Source organism: Nuphar pumila, chromosome 5, assembly GCF_984573655.1.
Source record: "Nuphar pumila chromosome 5, dmNupPumi1.hap1.1, whole genome shotgun sequence".
Taxonomy (NCBI): domain Eukaryota; kingdom Viridiplantae; phylum Streptophyta; class Magnoliopsida; order Nymphaeales; family Nymphaeaceae; genus Nuphar; species Nuphar pumila.
Window position 1 is genome coordinate 25,526,168 of NC_143253.1, and position 21,815 is coordinate 25,547,982.

General features: G+C 35.3%; 1 protein-coding gene across 1 annotated transcript; it reads left to right on the top strand.

Annotated features, from left to right (window-relative positions):
* Positions 1-3,286: 3,286 nt before the first annotated feature.
* LOC149837171 (protein THALLO-like) lies at positions 3,287-20,551 on the top strand. Its single transcript, XM_090005864.1, has 17 exons — positions 3,287-3,303; positions 3,622-3,754; positions 4,353-4,400; positions 4,583-4,626; positions 4,796-4,856; positions 5,043-5,188; positions 5,320-5,609; positions 17,333-17,420; positions 17,567-17,746; positions 17,904-18,074; positions 18,153-18,224; positions 18,334-18,470; positions 18,573-18,708; positions 19,250-19,464; positions 19,567-19,630; positions 20,002-20,070; positions 20,159-20,551. Exons 2-17 carry the CDS (start codon positions 3,643-3,645, stop codon positions 20,288-20,290), a joined length of 1,965 nt encoding a protein of 654 aa, XP_089861990.1. The 5' UTR covers positions 3,287-3,303; positions 3,622-3,642; the 3' UTR covers positions 20,291-20,551.
* The last annotated feature ends 1,264 nt before the right edge of the window (positions 20,552-21,815 follow it).

A 21,815-nucleotide genomic window follows, 5' to 3' on the forward strand; every position in this document is an offset into this window, starting at 1 on the left:
GAGAACGCCGAACACCTGCAAACATACTTTGTGGCGTCAACAAATATACTTGCAAGTACGCTTTATGTGTATGTTGATGCTGGAAATTTCAACATGCTTTCCGTTAGGAAGCCTGACATTTCACACTTTCAAAACATGTTTCAGAAAAGCTTGCATTCCCACTCCTTATGGTGCTTTGAGTAACTCTGCTTCTAACTGCACGGAAACTAGTGAATTCAAATCATAGGTAATAAATTATCACAAATTTTAGTTTCACAACCTCTTGCCTTTCAATTCGATACATTGGGATTCTCAATTTCGGTAAGAGCTTCATGCATTGTAAGTACGGTTTCATGGGCTCTTTTTGTAACACTTAAAGAGGGCTGGATTGGGACATATTATTTTAGATTTAGTTTATGTTTATATTATATAGCTTTTACGTAACTTTTAGGAGACATGTAACCTTTGAAGACAACCTTTAGCAATGGTTACCTTATGAGCCACTATGCTGGATGGTAATCTAAAAGAATAAACAGGATAGTGTGATGAGTATAGACGAAAATAGGTTTTACATTTTAAACCTTTTGTGATTCCCATGGAGGCTCATGCAAGATAACGAAGGAGATGTTACGTGGGATTTTAGAAGTTGGAAATGATAAATGTAAAGGGAAAGGATAAAGTAGAGGGAAGAAATAGGAAAACAATTGTTAAGGGCAATATTGACTTTTTTAGAAATCATGAGGGTAAAATATAGATTTTTAATAAAAATAAAAACCATCACACTGGAACTAACCTCAAGCATGATAGTGGTTAACCACGAAATAAATGAAGTATGTGTTTGAAATATCGATTTTTTGGGTATGAATATGTATTATACTAAAAAGTAGGGTATGCTTTTTTTTAAATAATCCTTTCTCTTTATTTAAAGTTTTATATGCAAAAAATTTAGTTTCGGATTATACCTATTTTTTTGCCTCGTTCGTGAAGATGGGCTGTTGACATAATATGAAGAAAACCATAAATTTAATTTTGATTTCTAACGTTATAGTTAGCTTTGTCATTGAGCTACTATTAAGAGCATTTTCATTCTCAACCAGTAAAAAACATTACAAGCTCAGGGGTTTGGCATAATGGACGGGGCCTTGGCTGCTACGTGGGTGGTCAAGGATCTACTCTCACTGGCATCAACTCCGTTCATAAAAGGAAGGCAAGAGCATTATGCCCCTAAGGACAAGGGGTGCACCAGGAGTTTTGACCAAAAGAGGATTTATGAAAAATGAGATTTCAAGCCTAGAAGCACATTGATCGCTATCTTTAGAATTGTAATTGCCTCACTTTAAGAATTTCAAAGATGCGAAAAAGGATTTATTACTTTTGAGTTTTCAGGATACAACTAGGCTCAAACCTCAAGAGAGGACCTTTTTCACACTTGAACTTGACAAGCTAAATTGAGAACAAAAGAATGAAAAGAGAATGTTTGAGAATTAAAAAAAAATTGATGATCTAAAAGACAAAAAATAACAAAATTTATAAACTTTAGAAAGGTCAAGATATTTTTTGTGATAAATGAAATTAAAGGCTATAAATCTAATTGTTTGAATTTTGAACGAAAATGATCATGAACGGTAACTCGCCTTTAACTAACGATCAAGGACCTCAAAAAATGTTTAATAGTCACAATGCCCTATAAATGTTATATAAATTCATTTTTAAAGTTTTTTAAACACCCAAATCATTTAAAAAACAGAAAGTCAAAAGATGGCTTGGTCAAAGTGCCTCGCGACGTTGCCAAGTGGAAAGTGCGCCATCAAAATGCCATATTGTGTCTCAAGCACCTTTGCGTATACTCGTGTGCATATGCACGAATGACATGTCTGTTCCTATGCAAAACGCAACAACATCCACAAGTCACCTTAGCACACGTTTTACCAAAATAAAAAATAGAGAACAAACCTTTTATTTAAATTACCAGAAAAATTTCTCCCTCATAGATATATGACTAAATATTTTTAAAGCACTTTTGATAGGATATAATAAATCACCAAACTTTACAAATATGTTATATTTTGAAACTTTTTTCAACAACTTTATGCTATGTCTCTCATCTCGAAGGTAGTTTCTCGGTCTTTTATGAAAAAACTAATAAAATATTATAAATACTATGTGGATAAGTAGTTATAATTATGCCCTTTTGACTTCAAAACCTCTTAATGGGAGAGGTGTAAGCCTCTAAAACATGAATTGAAGGGGGGCATCAAGGCATATGCCTTTTAATGCCTCTAATAGCACTTGATAGAAAATAGGGGGTAATCAAGTATGTTTAAGAAGAAAAAGGGTCTATCATAGCGTTTAGGCCCTCTACCAGTCTTTTAGTAGGTGTCTCCTGACTGAATCCTGCCCCCATTGAAAATACATTTGATAAAAAAAAGTAAGTTTGTTAAGACTAACCTGGGTTTGGTAAATCTATTTGGTTGTGTGAGCTGGGTGTTTGAAACTTATTTTCTTAAACTGGGCACTCATTTATAAAGTTTCAAATTTTAATTAAATGTAATTTCTTTTACTTGAAGAAACCACGCCAGCCTCTTGTACGTGGCAATTTCTGACACGACCCGCCAACCCGCCTCTTAGGCGGGTTCGGGTTGGGCTTAAGCCAACCCGTTTAATAAACGGGTCGACCCGCGTAACCCGTTTATTAAACAGGTCGGGTTTGGGTTGGGGGTATGCCAACCCGCCAACCCGGCTGACCCGTTTAATAAACGGGTTAGGTGGGTGGGTCAACCCGCCAACCCGACCTGCCAACCCGCCAACCCGACCCGCCAACCCGTCTGCCAACCCGACCCGTCAACCCGACCCGCCAACCTGCCAACCCGATCCGTCAACCCGACCCGCGAACCTGAAAACCCGTTTACCCGACCCAACCCATTTATTAAATGGGTTGGCGGGTCGTGTCGGGTTACCCGTTTATTAAACGGGTCGGATTCGGGTTGAGGTATGCTGACACGCCAACCCGCCAACCCGACCCGCCAATCCGCCAACCCGACCCGATTGCCACCCCTAACTTGGTACCGTAAAACTTTGAGGGTTTACCTTTAGCCCTCATAGAGTCACCATGCTTTAGCATGTGCAGGGTGACACCTATGGGATTTGAACTGAGACCAGCGGCCTAACCACCTAGCCCCAAACCTGCCCTTCGTCGGCGCTTACTTTCCTCGCCCAGGCGGGAAAATCGGTAACTAATGGGTACTTTTTTTCAACGGGGCGAGGGTTTATAAACCCTCTCGCTCTCGATGCCCTTGCCGACGACTCAGAACCCAAGCCTCCAAGGTACGCCTCTCTTTCTTCTCTCTTCCTCTCGTCTCCCTCTTCTTCTTCTTTTCCTCCCATATCTTCTTTTTTTTCTTCCTGTCTCACCTCTTGTCCTCACGTCTCCCCTTTTCTTCTTCCTTTCCTCTTCTTCTTCGTATCGTAATATAGTCTCTCTACTCTTGGCTGCATGATAGCCTCACCCGAAGCTCTCCATTGTTCGTGCCTCTTCTAGAGTGATTTACCGGTTCCGTGTATTGGCATCCCTTGCTTTCACCCATCCTGATTTCGGTTTCTGAAAATCAGAGTGATTGCTGTTGTTACATCTTTTTTTTGTAGGTAATTATCAGAGAGGCAAGGATGGGTAAGAGAGGGAAGAAGCTGAAGAAGAGCATGGGAAAGAAGGAAGACACCGATCTCAAGAGAGTTGAAAGTTTTGGAGAGGATGATATGGATGATGAAATCGATGCCTGTAGGTTATCTTTTCTTTTCATATTGAATGTTGGGTGAAGGCCTTTTGCTTGCTTACCCGTCTTTACCTCTATCGTTATTCCTATGGATGACACCCCATCTAAAATTTTCAGATTGGAGTTTTTTTTTAAGTTGCTAGCATGTCAGAGTATAGATGTTTTTTCCCGTACTGACACGTTAGCTGAGTTCTATATTGCGAACGACTAGCTTGCTTTTTCATATATGTAGTTGTTAATTTCACCTCTCCACAATGTGAATTTGCCATGTTGTGGGAGAGCCAAAGTGTACAACTATTCTTTTCTGCTGACGCTAAATAATTCGATATGCAAATGCATGTGCTCGATTTTTATGATGTGGGGTTTAGCCAAAACAAGCAATTATTGTTCCTTAGCTTGTTTGCTTCATTTGGAAAATAGTGTCAATAAATCATATCCTCCTTCGTGGTGGCGATTAGTGCATTTTTTTTTGAGTTCTTTGAAAGGCAGAAGTAGGGATTGGGTGTCTAAGCAAAGTTACACAAAAACTTGATGCGTGTTTGTGTGCACATGCTCTGTGATGTGGTTACGCTAATAGAAAGCTTATTGTCTGTGAATTTTCAGTTCATAAGCAGCGCGACATGATTCCTCTCGATGTTGATGGTGATGCTGGTACGCCCACAAATTCAAATTTCTCTTTGTTATTCCGTGGGCTCATTTGTTGTTCCTTCAATACTTACCACCAAATTGGATCAGCCTCCAACCTATTCTTTATCTTTTTAGAATGAGGACTTATGAGAAACCGATGAATTTTGTAAATTGAGTTTTTTCTGTGAATCTCCTTTTGGTGACAGGTGCTTCGGATGAAGATCTTGAGCAGCCAGTCTTTGATGTGGAGGTCAGCAGTAATTGCTTATTCTCTTAGCACAATCTTTTCTTAAGTATTTTTTCTGACAGTTCTTCATTTATCTCACTCAACTCCATTCACATGAAGAACCAGCGTCAGAATGCATCAGTTTCTGTCAAATACATTCAATTTGGGAGCTATTTTTTTTTCCTTTGTGCAGGTTGATGAAGATGATGAAGAGGAGGATGACGATTCTGAACTCTCTGGCCTTGCAGCCAAAAGTATGGGAACACATACTCTGCTTTATCCTATGGTTTTGGTGAAAATTCTCTACAAATGTTTTATGAACAAGGACTCACTACCTTTTTCTTTGCCTATTCCTTTGCAGTTATTTGTTAGATTCTTTTCATGTATTTTAATGCCAGGGAAATCTATATTATGCTTATATCAATTGCATTTTCCTATAGTTGTAAGGCAGAAAAAATATTTACGTGAAAAGATGGGTGGAGTTGAGGATGAGATGGACGATGAAGAAGATGAAATGGAGGAAGAAAAGGATGCTGGGTGGGGTCAAAGTAAGCACTTGTACTATAGTGCTGACAATATTCATGAGGTAGTGCATTTCTTTGGTAATTTTGTGATGATACTTGGTCCTTATCTCTAAATTGGTGCTATATTAGATTTGAATTTTGATTATGCATCAAACTTATGAATCATGTTTCTGTTTTTTTAAATATCTAAAAGAATCAATCAAGCGATGATGAGTCAGCCATGGAAGAAGAAGCAGAGGTGATAAAATTGCAGAAAGAAAGAGCAAAATCACTTCAGATGGAAGACTTTGGCCTTGATGACGATGAGCAAGAGATGCATGTGAGCTTTTCTGCTGGTGAACCAAAGGCAGCATTGGGTCAAGGAAAAATGTCAAAGGAACTGGTTGGTGTGGTTGAAGCTACTGAAGATGGCACTGAGATTTACAAGGTGAAGAAAGATATTAATTCGTTATCAAAAGAGGAGCAGATGGAAGTCGTATATAGGTGAGAGATTTTCTTATGATCAGTTTAGATCCCGCACCCACAGTTAACACTTATTTTCCTTTTTTGTCATATTAATTCTCCTACCTTATTGAGTTGTCTTCTCTTTGTTGTTAAATTCTAAATTCTCTTTTTTCACTTCCAGTAAGCTTGAATTGGTGTTCTGTCTTTGGTCTGTTCCCATGCGAATTTGCAATAGGGATTACCATCACAACAAGTCAGGCATGCATTCATCTTTCGAGGGATCAAACAAGGAAGTAGTCTGTCACTGAGAGTTAAGGAAAGTCCAGAATATATATATATATATATATATATATATATATATATATATAGGTGGACTATTAACATTTCTTCCATCGTAGAATACTTTTCATTTTTGCTATACATCTTGTTTAAGTGAACACAAATAATCTAAACATATGAAAAGAAGATTACTGGTATAATAAATGAGCACTCCACCAAGATAATTCCCACGGATACCATCTTGCTGGTATTTATGCTTATCCTGTAGCCAATGATGACTCTTATTTCTTACTGTTTCGTGCTGCTTCAGAACTAAGGCTGATGATTTATATTGTAAATTTTCAATTGTCTATAATATGCCTTTTTTTTGTCTTTTTCCTGCTAAATTGCCTATGCATCCCAAAATTTCCTTGTTAAATTGTATAGTTATTTTATATATGTAGGTTTATCTATATGTATGTATATATTCTTAAGATTTCTATGATTTTTTATGTTTTGTATTTGTAAAAGGTCATGCTCATTAGGGGTATTTTTGTAAATGATTGAAAAACTATGCTATTAGATTTAAAAGTTTGAATATATATAATATTGTGGTTAAATTCGAGGGAGCTTTTTGATTAACTTAGTCAAATGGCTTGTTAAAATATGTATTTATATATTCATAATATATATATATATATATATATGTATATATATATATATATATTTGTTGTATTAAGTAATGCCCATTAGGGGCATTTTAGTCTTTTTACCATTTGTGCATAGGTTTGTCCTATAGGGACAAATTTGTATTTATTTTTGTTTTTTTATATTTTTTATAATTACCTTGGTTTTGAGGGACTCTTTTAGTTAGGTTCTTTTTGGACTAGTCAACATAGAGTTGACTAGTCAATAGAGTTGTTGGAACAGTCCAAAAGCTCTATTTGTAGTTGTTGGATTGTTTCAACAGCTCTGTTGAGACTACCTCTTGTGTATAAATAAGGGTAAAATCAGAGTTACCTGAAGCTTCATATATAGGTGGAAAGTTCGCTTCTCGGAAACTCGCTTTCGAACCGTGATACTCCTTGCTTTCGAAACTTGATGAGAACCTCGATTCCCCCACGCTTCATCTATTCTTCTTATATGTTCTCTTACTCAACTTTTCATGCTTTTTATGTGTTTTCTCTCACTCTTCTCACTCACTTCCATGTGTTTTTTCTAAATTGGTAGTCATCATTTTTAGATTTTGTTAAAAATTTAATTCTTACACTAAAAATTCACGAAATTTAGTATTAGTCACTTTTATTTTAGTTTTTATTTGTGTTTTATTTTGATTCTCATTCAATTCTTATATCTTTTTTATTCCTTGCTTCCTACTTCCTGTACATTTCAAAATGCATTGCTTCTCGCTTTTGCTTCTCGTATCGTTTCCCGCTTCCGCTTCCTAGTTTGGCAACCTTGGGTAAAACCACCCATTTGTTTCTAATGCTTTTCCTAAGCATTCTACTTAATAAAGATATGTTCTTTTGTTATTGTTTTGACTCTTTAAAGTCTTATATGTGCACCTTGTGCTTTTGTAGTGCCTTAGTGCTTTGGTTTTTGTTCTTTATTAGACTTGTAATGTGCATGTGCACTTTGTATTTGTTTTTCCACATATTTCATTACATGGTATCAGAGCAAAAAAAAATTCTTGGTATTTTTTGCCTTTTTGGGTCTTGGGATTCTTTGGTTCGAGTAAGGAATCATGATTGATATATAGCTTGGATTCAAGGAAGATCTTGACTCGGTATGTGTCTTAAATCATTTTTTTTACTTGAGTTGTTTATCTCGTGCATTATGCATGAGAAACGCTCAATTTTAATATCTTTGAAAAATTATTTGTTATTTGTGTTAAAACACAAAGGGTTTTAGTCAAAGATGAGGAGATTAAGGAGAGATGAAAAGATTATTTTGATAAGCTATTTAATGGAAGTCATGCTCAGGATCTTGGAGACTTGTCCATTCCTTTTCATGTGCTGAATCGTGAATTCATGCACAAGATTCAAAAGAAAGAAATTGCGGCGGCTTTGAAGAAAATGAAATCAAGAAGGGCAGTTGGCCCAGATGGTATACCTATCGAGGATTGAAAATGCTTGTGAGAGAAAGGTTTAGAATGGTTGACAAATCTTTTTAACAAGATTTGGCGGACAAATAAGATGCCTAATGAGTGGAGAAAGAGTACTTTGGTGCCTCTATATAAGAATAAGGGTGATATGCAAGATTGCACAAACTATCGTGGTATAAAACTCATGAGTCATACTATGAAACTTTGGGAGAGGGTGATTGAGTCTAGGTTGAGGAAGGTTGTCATGATATCAAAGAATCAATTTGGTTTTATGCTTGGAAGATCAACTATGGAAGCTATATATCTTCTTAGACAACTTATTGAGAGAAATAGAGAGAGGAACAAAGATTTGCATATGGTTTTTATTGATTTAGAGAAGGCATACGATAGAGTACCTAGGGACGTTCTCTGGTGGACAATGATGAAGAAAGGTGTTTCTCTCAAGTATATTAGTATAATTAAGGATATGTATGAAGGAGTAGTAACCAATGTCCGCACTTGTGGAGGGGTGACAACCAATTTTACTATAACGGTTGGGTTACATCAAGGATCTGCTTTAAGCCCTTTCCTATTTGCTATAGTGGTGGATGAGCTTACGAGATCAATTCAAGAAAATGTGCCGTGGTGTATGTTGTTTGCTAATGATATTGTTTTGATTGATGAGTCTAGAGCTGGGGTTAATGCTAAGTTAGAATTATGAAGACAGACATTGGAAGCAAGAGGTTTTAAGTTGAGTAAGAGTAAGACAGAATATATGGAATGTTGGTTTAGTAAACAACAAAGTAGTGATGAGAGTGTAGTGAAGCGGATGATTGTTTCAAATATTTGGGATCTATCATTCAAAAGTATGGAGAAATTGATGGAGATGTAAATCATAGGATAAAGGTTGGGTGGATGAAATGAAAAAGTGCAACTGGAGTGTTGTGCGATCGTAGAATGCCATTGCGGTTGAAGGGAAAGTTTTATTGGACGACTATTAGACCCGGTTTACTATATGGTACGGAATGTTGGGCTGCCAAGAGACATCATATTAAAAAAATGAGTGTAGCTGAGATGTGTATGCTTAGATGGATGTGTGGAAATACAATAAAAGATAAGATTCAGAACGAGGAGATACGTAAGAAGGTAGGCGTTGCACCCATTGAAAATAAGATGAGAGAGAATCATTTATGGTGGTTTGGACATATTCGGCGAAGGCCTAATGATGCTCCAGTTAGAAGGATGGAGAAATGGGAAAATATATTAGTTAAAAGAGGTCGGGCTAGGCCTAGGAAGACTTGGATGGAGATGATAGGAAAGGATATGAATGCTTTGAACCTCAAGTTTTTAAAATTATTAAAAATATTTATGCTATTGTGTGTTCTCTTGTTGGCCCTTTTAGTGGCCCTTGTGATTGTGCTCATTTGGGAGGTAGTTTTATTGCACTTGAATGGTTTGTGCCTTGTGGTTGTGATATTTCTTAGACTCATGGCTCCTTAATGAATGTTATCTTACGTGTTCTTTACATCGTATTACCTCACATGAGTTTTAAGTATTATGCTTTTTGCATACTTGATATTTATAAAATTTGTATTTTTTTAGAACCTTCCTTGTGTTTGCCTTTTGTGGGTTTTGAAAGTGGACCCTTTGTGGCTCACTTTTGTTCTTGTTCATTTTGTATCTATTGATGGACATTTTTGTTAATGTCATTGGTGGACATTTTATCTTGTCTTATGATTGCATTTGTTGCATGCTTTTACTAAACTTATTTGAAGATTTCACTTGATTTGAAAATTTTGTCCAATGTATCTTTCAAGGATTTCCTATTTGCCTCTTTATATGGCTTTGTTAATTCATCACTCTTCTTTTGATACATCAATTATTATTTGTTTAGCCTTATCGAGGTGAGTTATGCACTTCTGTATTGTGGAACCAGAGTTAGTTGTTGAGGTGAGTTATGTGTGTACTTCTCTTCTTGTCAGCATAGATTGCCAATATTTTTTGCTCTAATTGATAATTGATTGACCTCTGGTTCTATGAGTGTGTTGTATCACTCAATTGTTTTTTTACACCTCGACGTTCAATGTTGTGGAACCAGAGTTAGTTATTGAGGTGAGTTATGTGTGCACATCTATCTTCTTGTTAGTATAGATTGTCAAGTTTATGGATGTTGTATTGACACTTGTCTTCGCTCTGCCTGACAATTGATTGGCCTCTGGTCCTATGAGTGAGTTGTATCACTTAGTTGTTTATTTGGCTTTCATTGTTTATTGGATGCTCGTATTGATTTTTGTTAGTGATGGCTCTATTGTTATTTTTTTTACCATTTTTTGGCCCTTGTGGATTAAATCTCATATTATTGCAAAATTTATTGCTTTAATTTGAATATTGTTTTCAAATCTTCTTGCTTATTGACATACGTTTATCTTTATTATTGTATATTTGTCTATCTTACTTTCTCCACTTCCTTTTATTTGAGTGATTTTTTCGAATAAGAGATTTTTGTTTATCAGATTTACAACCATGGTTGTGGTGAGTTATGTGCACCTGTTATAGCTGATGTTATTGTTTGAAGATTTACAATAATTTGTAAGGTGAGGGATGTGCATATTTGTGGTTGTAGCTGGTTTTGTATTGTCAGATAACCACTATTGTTAGTGCACCATCATTGGTATGGTTATTGCTGACATCTGTGTTTGATCTCTTGTTTTATGCACTGAAGACTTGAATTTTGAGGTTTTTGGGTTGGAGGTCCAAGAGGTGGTTGCTTGTGGTGAGCAAATTGGGGTTGAGATTTGCAAATATCATTCATTTTATTATAATTTGTTGAATATAGGATTTTTAAAATCTCTCCATCAACTTTCTAATATTTTCTGTTGCTCATTTTTATTGTATGGAAAATGTTTATTCATTGAAAAATTTTCATGCATTATTATGTACATTGAATATGCTTTAATCGCATGCTGGATATATATGTTGAAGATATTTAGATTTGTTCAATGTTGGTTATCTTGTATTTTTTGGATGAATTTAATTAGTTCTTCTTTATGAGCTCCATTGAGTTCTTATATTTAATATATTTTTTGTTGTATGAGTTGTATCTTATTTGAAATACTTAAGCCTTTAGGACTTTATTGCTAAATTTTTTATATCTTATTGATATTTTATATCTAATATATGTTCAGAATTTATGTTTTCTTGAAAAAAATGTTGCTCTTATGACTATGGTTGTCTAATTATGGAATTTTTAAAAATTGATTTTGAAGTATATTCTTTGTATTTATCCTTAATGGCTATTGTACCTTGCTTGAATTGTTACTAATGTTTCTAAAATCTTAAAATTGTTGCTTAAGGTGCATATTTGATTCATTTTAATTTTTTTAAGTTAATAGTATCTCTATGTTTTGTCAAGGAACTTAACCATCCTGGCTTTGTATATATGAATTAATCATAGTTATTCTTGTTCAATATATATATATATATGTTTTGAATCTAAATAGATGTATTTTATGTATATTTTTTAAATTGTTGAGTTAAAACAATTTTCGTTTAATAACTATTTGGTAATAATATCTTCCTTTTTGTGTAGTTGAAATCTTTGTTTTGTTCTTTTTGCATGTTTTTAAAGATGGGTTGAGAAAAAAATTATATCTTTCATGCATCATGAAGATGGAGCTAGTCGATGCAGGCATTTGAAGAAGATTACCATTGAAAACTTGGATCTTTCTCTTTGTTTTCTTTTTGTATTTTCAAACTTACCCCATAAGTTTGAAGGGGGTGTTAATATATATATATATATATATATATATATATATATATATATATATATATATATATATATATATATATATAATTTTTGTTGCAATAAGTAATACCCATCAGGGACATTTTAGTCTTTTTATTTTTTGTATATAGATCTGTCTTATAGGAATAGTTTTGTATTTATTTTTTGTTTTTATATGTTTTGTAATTGCCTTGGTTTTGAGGGGCTTTTTTAGTTAGGTTCTTTTTGGAGTAGTCAACACAGAGTTGACTAGTCAATAGAATTGTTGGACTGAGACTACCTCTTGTGTATAAACTGAGGTAAAAACCTTCATTTGTTTCTAATGCTTTTCCTAAGCATTCTATATTATTGTTTTGACTCTTTAAAGTCTTGTATGTACACTTTGTGCTTGTGTAGTGCCTTAGTGCTTTTGATTTTGTTCTTTATTGGACTTGAAATAGTGCTTGTGCACTTTGTATTTGTTTTTCCGCATATTTCATTACATGGCTAACCTCCAATCGTTATCATTTCTTGTTATGCTGGCTTCTTATATCACAAGAATTCTTCCTTCACTTGATTTTGTATGTCATGAGATAATGAGCTGGCAAAATTTTATCATGTGAATTGATAACAGAAAAAGTGTTCTGAAAAAAAAAACCCTATAAAGAATAGTATTCTGTGCTCATTCACGGGGCTCTCTTTCTCTCTGTGTGCATGTATGCACGTGTGTGTGTGGCATGTGAGTGCATGGGAGTGTGTGCATGTGGATCTATGTCACAGGGATTCGGCCAGCTGGGTGCCGCACCCGCATCGACGTGACGCGATGCGGGTGCGGCACCCAATGCGGTCAAACCGACCATGGGTGCGGTCAATGCACCCAGGGTCATAAATGTCCAATTTTTGGACTTAAAATCGCGGAGTGGGATTAGGGCAAAAACATTTTACCCCCTCCTCCCGATCCCCGACGCGGCGACGCCTCTTCTCTGTCTCCAACCCAACAACGATTCCGGCGGTTATGTCTTCATTCTTTCACTCTCAATCTCTCTCTCTCTCAATCTCTCTCCTCTCGTCTCTCTCAGTGTACCTCTCTCTTTCTCTCAATCTCTTTTCCCTCTGTGTACCTCTCTCTCTCTCAATCTTGGCTAAACCCTCAGTAGTACCTCTCTTTCTTTTGCCATTTGGTTTTATGTTGGGCTAGTGGATGGATGGTGTTCGTTGTGTTTCGGTGCTCATTTTTTTCGGGCCTCAGAATTTGGGCTTCATTGTCATTTGCATGTTTGTCCTATGGACTTTTAGAAGTTGCTTCTTCTTTTCCTTTTCACTTGTTTGTAGTTTTTTTTTTTCGATATTTTTCCGTGCCTCATCGATTCCTCGAGTCAGGTTTAGGGTCCTCTTTCTCACACACAGAAATTCCCTCTTTATATTATTAACCGATGTTTTAGATAGTCGTCTTACTTAGATTCACAAGGTGACAATATTGCAAAACAGCCCCTGTAAATATTACTGCTTGAATCTACATTTAAGCGCATCTTTTGTGATATTCTTTGGATGAAAATATCTATGCTTTATCCATTGTGAATTTTATATTAGGAACATCTAGTCATTTTTCATAAGCAACTTGGTGTTTTCCTGTTGGTAAATGCATGAAATGTTATGTTTACATACGTTTAATTTGAGGAGTATGTTTTTTTTTCTTGCACCATATATTGTTGTCAAATAAGTTGCAACAACATGATTAGAACTGCTCCTCAGATGTTCATAGTTTTGTTGTATCAACTTATTTTTTAGTCAAAAGTAGATGCTGTTGTTGATTTCTGATTAATATTGATAAGGTTGGCAAATTTTCAAGGGTTTTTGTTGCTGGAACGTGGCATGCTTCAGTTTAATGTTCTACTTTGATCTCTTTTAAGTGTATCAGCATTTATTTATACATATGTTATGTATTTAAATTTATAAATAACATGAAAATCATTTCATGTTTGTTATCTAAAAAGCTCCTTTATCGCTTTTCCGCAAGTTTTTATATTCTGGGTTTGCAACTTTTGTGCAGTTCATCAAAGCCAATGCTTTATAATTTCTCTTGAATGTCGTTTTGGTGGGTTTAAGCTGCCAGCAGAAATTGCTTCACTGGATCTTTTAATTTTTGGTCTTTCTTCTGAGAACTATTTGTATTTTGTTCAGGTATAAGAAGCTTTTATCCACCAAAGATTTCTTCTATAGTTAAGTGCCAAATTAGATCGGATGCGGTGGCCAAATTTACGATGTTATATCCCTTGCCCTTATTAATGCAAGGGGTTTGTCATATTTTTATTATTGCTAAAACACAATTTTAACTACTACTACTATATTTTTTAGAACTTACCTTGCACTCAATATTATCAATCTTGATTGTGTGTATAATTGATTTTAATATAATATTTTTTATTTTCAAGACAAAAATGACGGATAAAGGGAAAGGACTTGCGTCATCCTCACGCCCACATATAAGTTTTGTAGGTAGTGTTGCTGGTAGTGGTAGCGGGAGTGTTGATTCAAGTTCGTTAGCTGCAACATGTGATGATGAAGGACCACTATGGGCACATGTGATAAGCCTCAAAATACTGGAAAAGGTGATGGAAACAAGTAATTTCGATGCAAACTTTGTGAAAGAGATTTTGTTGAGTCTTACACAAGAGTTAAAGATTCATTTGTTGAAGATACCACCAATAGAACAATATTCTTGAAAATAAATACGTGCACATACGCACAACAAGAACACTTGAAACACTTGTGCACAAAAGCACAAAACACGAACTCACAAATGTGCAAATGCACTCATAAGATTCATAAACAACAAAAGGCTGGGCAATAGTCCCCAAACCCTTAAAGAATACAAGAAATAGTGCCCATATATATAGGGCATTGGGAGGCCTTGGAAGGGGCTCTACATAGTCGTTGGAGCCCCTCCAACGGAATGTGATCGTTGGAGGGGTCCAACGACTAGTCGGTTGGGCCCCTCCCAAGGCAAGTACAAGATTTAAAAAAGAAAAAGAAATTACGAAAAAAGAAAAAGGAAAATACAAAATAAATACAAGCATATTCACGAAAAAGAATATGTGTAAAATGCCTAAACTACCCCTAAGACTAAAGATAGAAATATATATATTTTATATATATAATAGGTAGATACATATACATATATATAATATATGTATATGTATTACCTTATATATATAATATATATACTAAATTACAAGTTGAATTTACATAATTTAACAAATACAAGATGAATATGAGAAGAGGAAGACAATGAGTGATTCATGTGCAATTAGTGTACCCTTTTTAAGCCACCAAGAAAATGCTAAAAAAAAAGTGGATGTAGGAGGTATAGGAAGATGAACGATAAAATCATCATTCAATATATATGGAAGGGAGGAGATGAATAGAAAAGTAATGAGGTATTTTTATTCTAGTTTACTTCCATTTAATGCAGCTAGAAATTCTTATTGGAAGGATTTTGTTACTTCACTGACAAATTGTAACTTGAGTGACTATGTACTTTCAAGCTTAGAAAAACTACGAATCACAATTCTTGCAGAAGAGAAGGCAAATGTTGAGAGATTGCTAGAGATTAAGAAATATTCATGGAAACAAAATAGATGGGTGAACAAATATTTAAAGGCGTCTACTAATTAATTTCATTGCTTCTTCGCTTAGTTGCCCAATATTCTTGAAAGCAGTTGATGCATCTGAGCAATATAAAAATGTTGAGTATTTGAAGGGGTTGTTTATAGAAGTAATAAAAGAAGTGGGTGATTAGAAAGTAGTGCAAATCATCATAGACAATGCTTCAGTTTGTAAAAGTGCAACATTAAGTTTAGAGAGTTAGTATCCTTATATTTTTTGGACTCTTTGTGTAGTACACAACTTGAATTTGGCCCTCAAGAGCATCTGCAACTCCAAAGAAGAAGAAAATTCACCAGCATATGCTCCATGTTCATGGATTGAAGAATTAGAAAAAAATGTCAGAAGCATCAAAAATTTTGTTGTCAACTACCATCATGCTAATGCTATATTTAGTAGACATTTTGACATGAAATTGTTTAAGGTTGCTGAAACATGTTTTGTGTCCATCATTGTGATGGTGAAAACGATTAAGAAAGTGAAAAATGTTTTGGTTAACATGGTGACTGATGAGAATTGGACATTCTATCATACTGATGATGTTGTCAAGGTTCAAGAAATTAAGAAATTCATTGTTGATGATGAGTTTTAGGATAGAGTCATATACATTCTTTGGTTTACGCAACCTATTTGAGAAATGCTGAGAGAAGTTAATGAGAATGAACCCATGCTTTACAAAGTTTATGAAATGTGGGGTTATATGATTGAATAAATACAAGTTGTAGTTTTCAAGTATGAGAAAATTTTTTTTGCATTGAATGCTTCAGAAATTTTTAATCATATTCATTTAATTTTAGTCAGAATATGGGATAAGAGAAACACTTCTTTGCATTGCATGGAACATTCTCTCAATCCAAAATATTGTGCAAAAAAGTGGCAGGAAGGTGGTATTGATTGTGTCTCTCCAAATTTAGACCCAGAGCTATTAAGGCATAAAAATATGTGTATGACAAAACTTTATCCATAATCACATATTCTAAATCAAGTCACACAAGAGTTTGAAAAATTTTCATCTTCGAGATTATATGGACAAACATTACTAGCGAGAGGGGAGGGGAATGTGGATCCTATCACATGGTGGTCAACATTTGGATCAGAAACACCTCTTCTGCAACGTCTTGCATTGAGATTGCTATTTCAGCCTGCTAGTTCATCCTGCTGTGAAAGAAATTGGAGCACATATTCTCAAATCTACAACATGAAGAGAAACAAACTCACCAGCAAGCGTGCAGGCGATTTAGTATATATTTATTTTAATCTTCGACTACTTTCCTGAACCAATGATAAATACATGTATTAATTGTTCTCTTAATTATTTGACTATTTCTTAGTTTCTTCATTTAAATATACTTGTATATAACATTTTCAAATTGGGTTTGTAATGCAGACAAGGATCATCCAAATTTTGGGATGTAAACCTAGAAGAGTGTGACTTAGATAGATAGATCATGATTTCAACATTACAAACATGGACTTATATGAGCCTAGTGTTTATTCTTATGATGCATTTGATGATGAAGCAGAAAATTATTAGGATCCATTACCTCATCGCCATATACATTGTGTGTAGTATATACTTTTGGTATGTAATTATGCATTGTTTGCTTCTTTTATTAGTATACTATATAATTTAATTATTTTCTGCTTTACTTATTTGATTGCTTTTATAATGTATTTAGGTTGATTTAATTGTGGTGGTAGTTTTTATGATAAATAATAGAATTATAGATTGTTAATTTGATTTATTGCATGCATGATGATGAATTAATTTGATGATATTATGATAATTGTTTTTTATTTCATTGGTGTTACTGTTAACTGTTAAAAACTTAAAAAACTGCACCCAAGTTTTTTTAAAGTGCCGCATCGCCGCACCTACACCTATGTGACATAGATGTGGATGTGCGTGTGCCCAGCTACCAGAAATATTCATGTGTTCTTTAGCACCATTGGGTTCCTCTTCTGAATATTTTGATTATGATGCTAATTTTGCAGTGCTGCTCCAGAACTGGTTGGTTTGCTTTCAGAATTGAACGATGCCCTTGACCAGCTTGATGGGGACGTGAATCCTCCTTATTTAAAGGTAGCCACTTGTTGCAACTTGAAGGGAAAGCGGATCGGACTACTAGTTTGTCATTGGTTTATTAATGTTATGGAACTGTACCTCAAATACCTGAATTAAGGGCCTATCCTGATCATTTCACTTTCCTCTTCTCTTTATTTATAAAGGCGAAAGGAAAATATAGTACAGATAATGGTAGAATGCATTATTTGGAGGTGAAGCATCTCCTTCTGCTTAATTATTGCCAAGTCATTGTCTTTTATCTTCTTCTAAAGTCCGAAGGGCATCTTGTTAGTGACCATCCAGTCCTTGCTCGGCTTTTGGAGCTTAAAAGCTTGTTAGACAAGGTATGCATCTCTTCTTTTTTTCATTTTCCCCACAATAAAGACTGTTCTATCCCTCGATCAGCTTTTATTTAGGATCCTAGGTCTATTTACTTCCAAAATGTGCACAGTAATTTGGAGACATGAAAACCTGGTGATGTGATATGATATCTGCTTACAGCTGAACGAGATTTGCCCAGCAATTCATTGTGATAATGTGGAAATAGTGAGCGATGGTGGAGTTGGTCAGCAAGATAAAACAGATAAAGTTGGCTCCACTTCAGAAATTAAAAGCAGAAAATTAAATTATGAGAACAGTGACAACCTGCCTAAATCATGTGGAACTGCTCAGGTATTTATGTTGCTGTTCACATTTTTCTTGTTGATAATGTCAAAAGAGGTAATCTGAACATCATTTGAAAAACTATAGATTCATGAATCAAATGAAGATATTGTATTGGATTTGTCGAAGTCCTCGCACATGAAGTATGAACATGAAAAGGTCAGTTCAGATTCTTGAATTTCTTTAAAGTATACAAATATGGCAGACTCTTTTGTATCGATACTCAGATGCAGGATACTGTGGAAAATTGTCTTTTCTTACTTGACAGACTGGTTCATTGGGCCAAGAAAGCATGGAAATGCTCAAAATAAAAGCAAGCCTCGAAGAAAAACTGAAGCAGAAGGGCATACATTACTCAATGATGCCTGAAAGAAAGCCAAAAAAGGTTCCACAGACATCAAAGGGGTAAAACTTTGATCTGTTTTTCATTTGCTGAATCTATATTTTCAGTTTTTATTTCCATTCCTTTAAGTAGGAGCTTTATAACACCTGGTGAAAATTGATCAGGAAAGATGAAATTGTGGATAATTTTGTTGATGAGGATGGAGTAAAGAATGTACCCACTAAACAAACAAATGACAAACAAATGATGAAATTATCTCAACTTGTGACTATGGCAGGGAAGGCAGCTAAGAAACCCAAGGTACCGTATTACAGAAACTTGCTTGAATGCAACTTATAGTCAGATTACGTGTCAAGTTCAGAATTTCTTTCTATCTATCAAACGAACTCCCTGATGCCATCCATTTGTGCAATGGCATCTGATACATTGGAAAACTTCAATTTTATGTGGAGACTCTCTCTCTCTCTCTCACACACAAAGGAGTTTCTTTGGTTATTGAAATATTTAAAATTTTCGGTTTTTTGTTTTCATTTTAAATAATATGTTCTTTTGTGTGTCTTTAGGTGATGCTGATTTGTTTAGATGGATTTGAACTTTAGAAATGCAATTATGTTTTAATTCTTTAGTTTGTTTATGAATTATGTGTTTATTTAGCTTCATAAATTGTGTTGAATATGTATTTTCTATTAATTTTAAAATTAATTATAAATTTCTTGTTTTTTTGGTCTCGACGAGGCCGACTAGTCCTGCCTAGGCTTTGACTAGCGCTTTTGACTACTTAGGTGGTCCCTTTATACTTTTCTTCTAGTGCAATTTATGTGGTTTGTTGATTTGGTTGTAGTTGATTTCTGGTGATGCTGATTTACCAATGAGGGAAGATATTGGAGAAAGGCGAAGAAAGCATGATCTTCAATCTCTAGGAAAGCCCCAAACCAAATTATCAGAAGATGATGTTCAAGATAGTGGTAATGCATCAGACTTTGAGGATGAATTTTATAAAGAGGTGAAACAGAGTCGAGCTGCGAAGATTTCTGCCAAAGCAGAGATGTACACTAGGTATGTGCTATTCATGTTAGTGACATGATATTAAAGATCCCGTGGTATTGAATGATTTTTTGTTTTTTTTCATGTACGTTCAAAATGGACATCTTTGTGCAGGAATACCACAATCCAGTCTTCACCAGAGAGGGAAGCCAATGGAAAAAGACAGATTACGTATCAGGTCATTTATTTGCATAATATTTTTATAGGTTTCCTTTTAGATTTCTATAAAAATACAATCATGGGATCAGGTGGCAAACTCACGAATCAACTCGTGACTTGGCCAAGTTGCCTCAGGTCAGACCCTAGACGAGTAAAACAAAAGCCAGTTTGATTTGGTTAGGAGCTAAACTGGGCTGAGTCCTATGTGAGTTCCGAGAATACCATGGAAGGGATTTTCATAAGATATCCTGGCGTCACTGAAGCCAACTCGATAGGGTTGGTCTCAAGTCAGAGTGGTCATGAGAAGATTGTCTCTTGGGTTGTTAATCTGATCCTTGCATCTTTATGTTCTGGATTTATGAAAGTGGAACTATCTTGTTCTTGTAATAGATGGAGACAAACAAAGGGTTAACCCGTAAAAGAAAGAAACTTACCAAGATCCCAAGAAAAAAATACAAGGTGAGTATGACCATGTTAGGTTTCTTTTTTCCTCTTGCAGTCCTAATTGTTAAATTGGCTGCTTGCTCATAAATTTATGATGGTACAGTTAAAGCACCAAAAAGCAGTTGTGCACCGAAAAGGACAGGTCCGTGATCTCAGGCGTTCGAGTGGTCCATATGGAGGGGAAGAAGCTGGAATTAGCACAAGGATCAGTCACAGCATCAGATTCCAAAACTAGAGCTTTAAGCTGGTATTGCAATTTGATTTGATGGGCACCTTTTTTGGATCTTTTTCTTGGGAAATATGAGGGGGAAGATGATTCTCAATGCAAAATTAAAGAGAAAGTTCTTATGTATTCTAATGATGTTTCCTTCTTGATTTAATTTTGCAGTTCTTAGAAAAGAACTGTCACAGGGCAATTTTGGGTTGTAATCTTAACTTGGTTTTTGAATAGCTACGATGGGCCATTTTATTGTACTCGTTGTATGACCATCTAAGTCTGTCGTTACGCTTGTCCCATCCAGCAAAATTCAACTATAATCTCCATTCTTTATTGCGACATAAGTCTGCGAATTGCCACTTCTGCAGTCCAGTAATTTTTTTTCAACTGATGAAATATTGAGAATAAATTGGAGATGGAAGTGCGCCAGATGGTGTTAATATTGGACTCAGGTCATTTATGGGATAAACTGATGGTTTAACTGGCCTTCAAGGGATGCACCAATTGTATTGGTGACTTGAATTCACCCTTCAAGATATTCACACTTTAACTTGAATTGGCTCTTACACGAACTCCATAAGTTCGTACAAGAATTTTGCTTTGGCTGAACCTTTACAATCTCCGTTCGACTAGATTCTTATTCTACGACCATTTGACGTAACAGGTGGAACAAAGTGAAAAAAATAAAAGATATCATATTACAGTGCCGTCCTTGATGAATTTTTCAGGATGATTGTAATCCCAGATCTAATATAAAATCCTTCTGAACTATCTGCCTCTTGAATTCCCTTCATCCACACCAAAACAGCAATTGTGGATCAGCACATAAAATTGGAAAGGTTAGACGACCACATTTTGGTGCCACTCTTTTTTATCTGACAGTGGTACCAGCAAGGATGAATGTCATACCATAGCTACCAAGAAACAAAATGGATACAAGAAGTGACGTGTGAAGCGGGAACGGTGAAGCAACTGTTAAAAAGTAATATGAAGCAAACCAGCGATTACAGAAACACATCAGAAATGGAAAGAAAATGCATATGAAGGACTATGAAGTAGGAGCAGAAATGAATAAGAAACAACATGAAAACAAGTAGAAAGCCATATAGAATCAACATGTAAGCATGTTATAAAAATTGCTTTTAAAAAAAATGTAAAAAGTGAGACAAAAGCAAGTGGTAATTGACAAGCAAGAAGGAATTTGATATGGAAAGCATGGGGGAAAGTGAGCCTCCTATTAAAGGGAAGCGTGCCTCTCATATTCATTTCCAAAGCTTCCCCTCATTTCAGGAAAGTGAAGTGTATCCCCTTTATGTAGCATGCTCCAGGGAAGCAAGGATACTTTTGTGATCTGGGTCATCATAAACTTTGAAAATAAGTTGAGATTGTTTAGGTGGACATTCTAGACTAGGCCTCATAAATCCTCTCTCTCTCTCTCTCACATCTTTTATTTTTTGACAGAGAAGCTGGGGTTAGGCAGACCCTTACCAGTTATACAACCATATGCCATTGGGATTCGAACTTGCAATGTCCCAACACAAGG

Coding starts and splice junctions, on each gene's coding strand:
- LOC149837171 (XM_090005864.1), top strand. CDS start 3,643: ATGGGTAAGAGAGGGAAGAAGCTGAAGAAGAGCATGGGAAAGAAGGAA. Junction 4,627..4,795: donor AGCCAGTCTTTGATGTGGAG/GTCAGCAGTAAT, acceptor TCCTTTGTGCAG/GTTGATGAAGATGATGAAGA. Junction 4,857..5,042: donor CTCTGGCCTTGCAGCCAAAA/GTATGGGAACAC, acceptor ATTTTCCTATAG/TTGTAAGGCAGAAAAAATAT.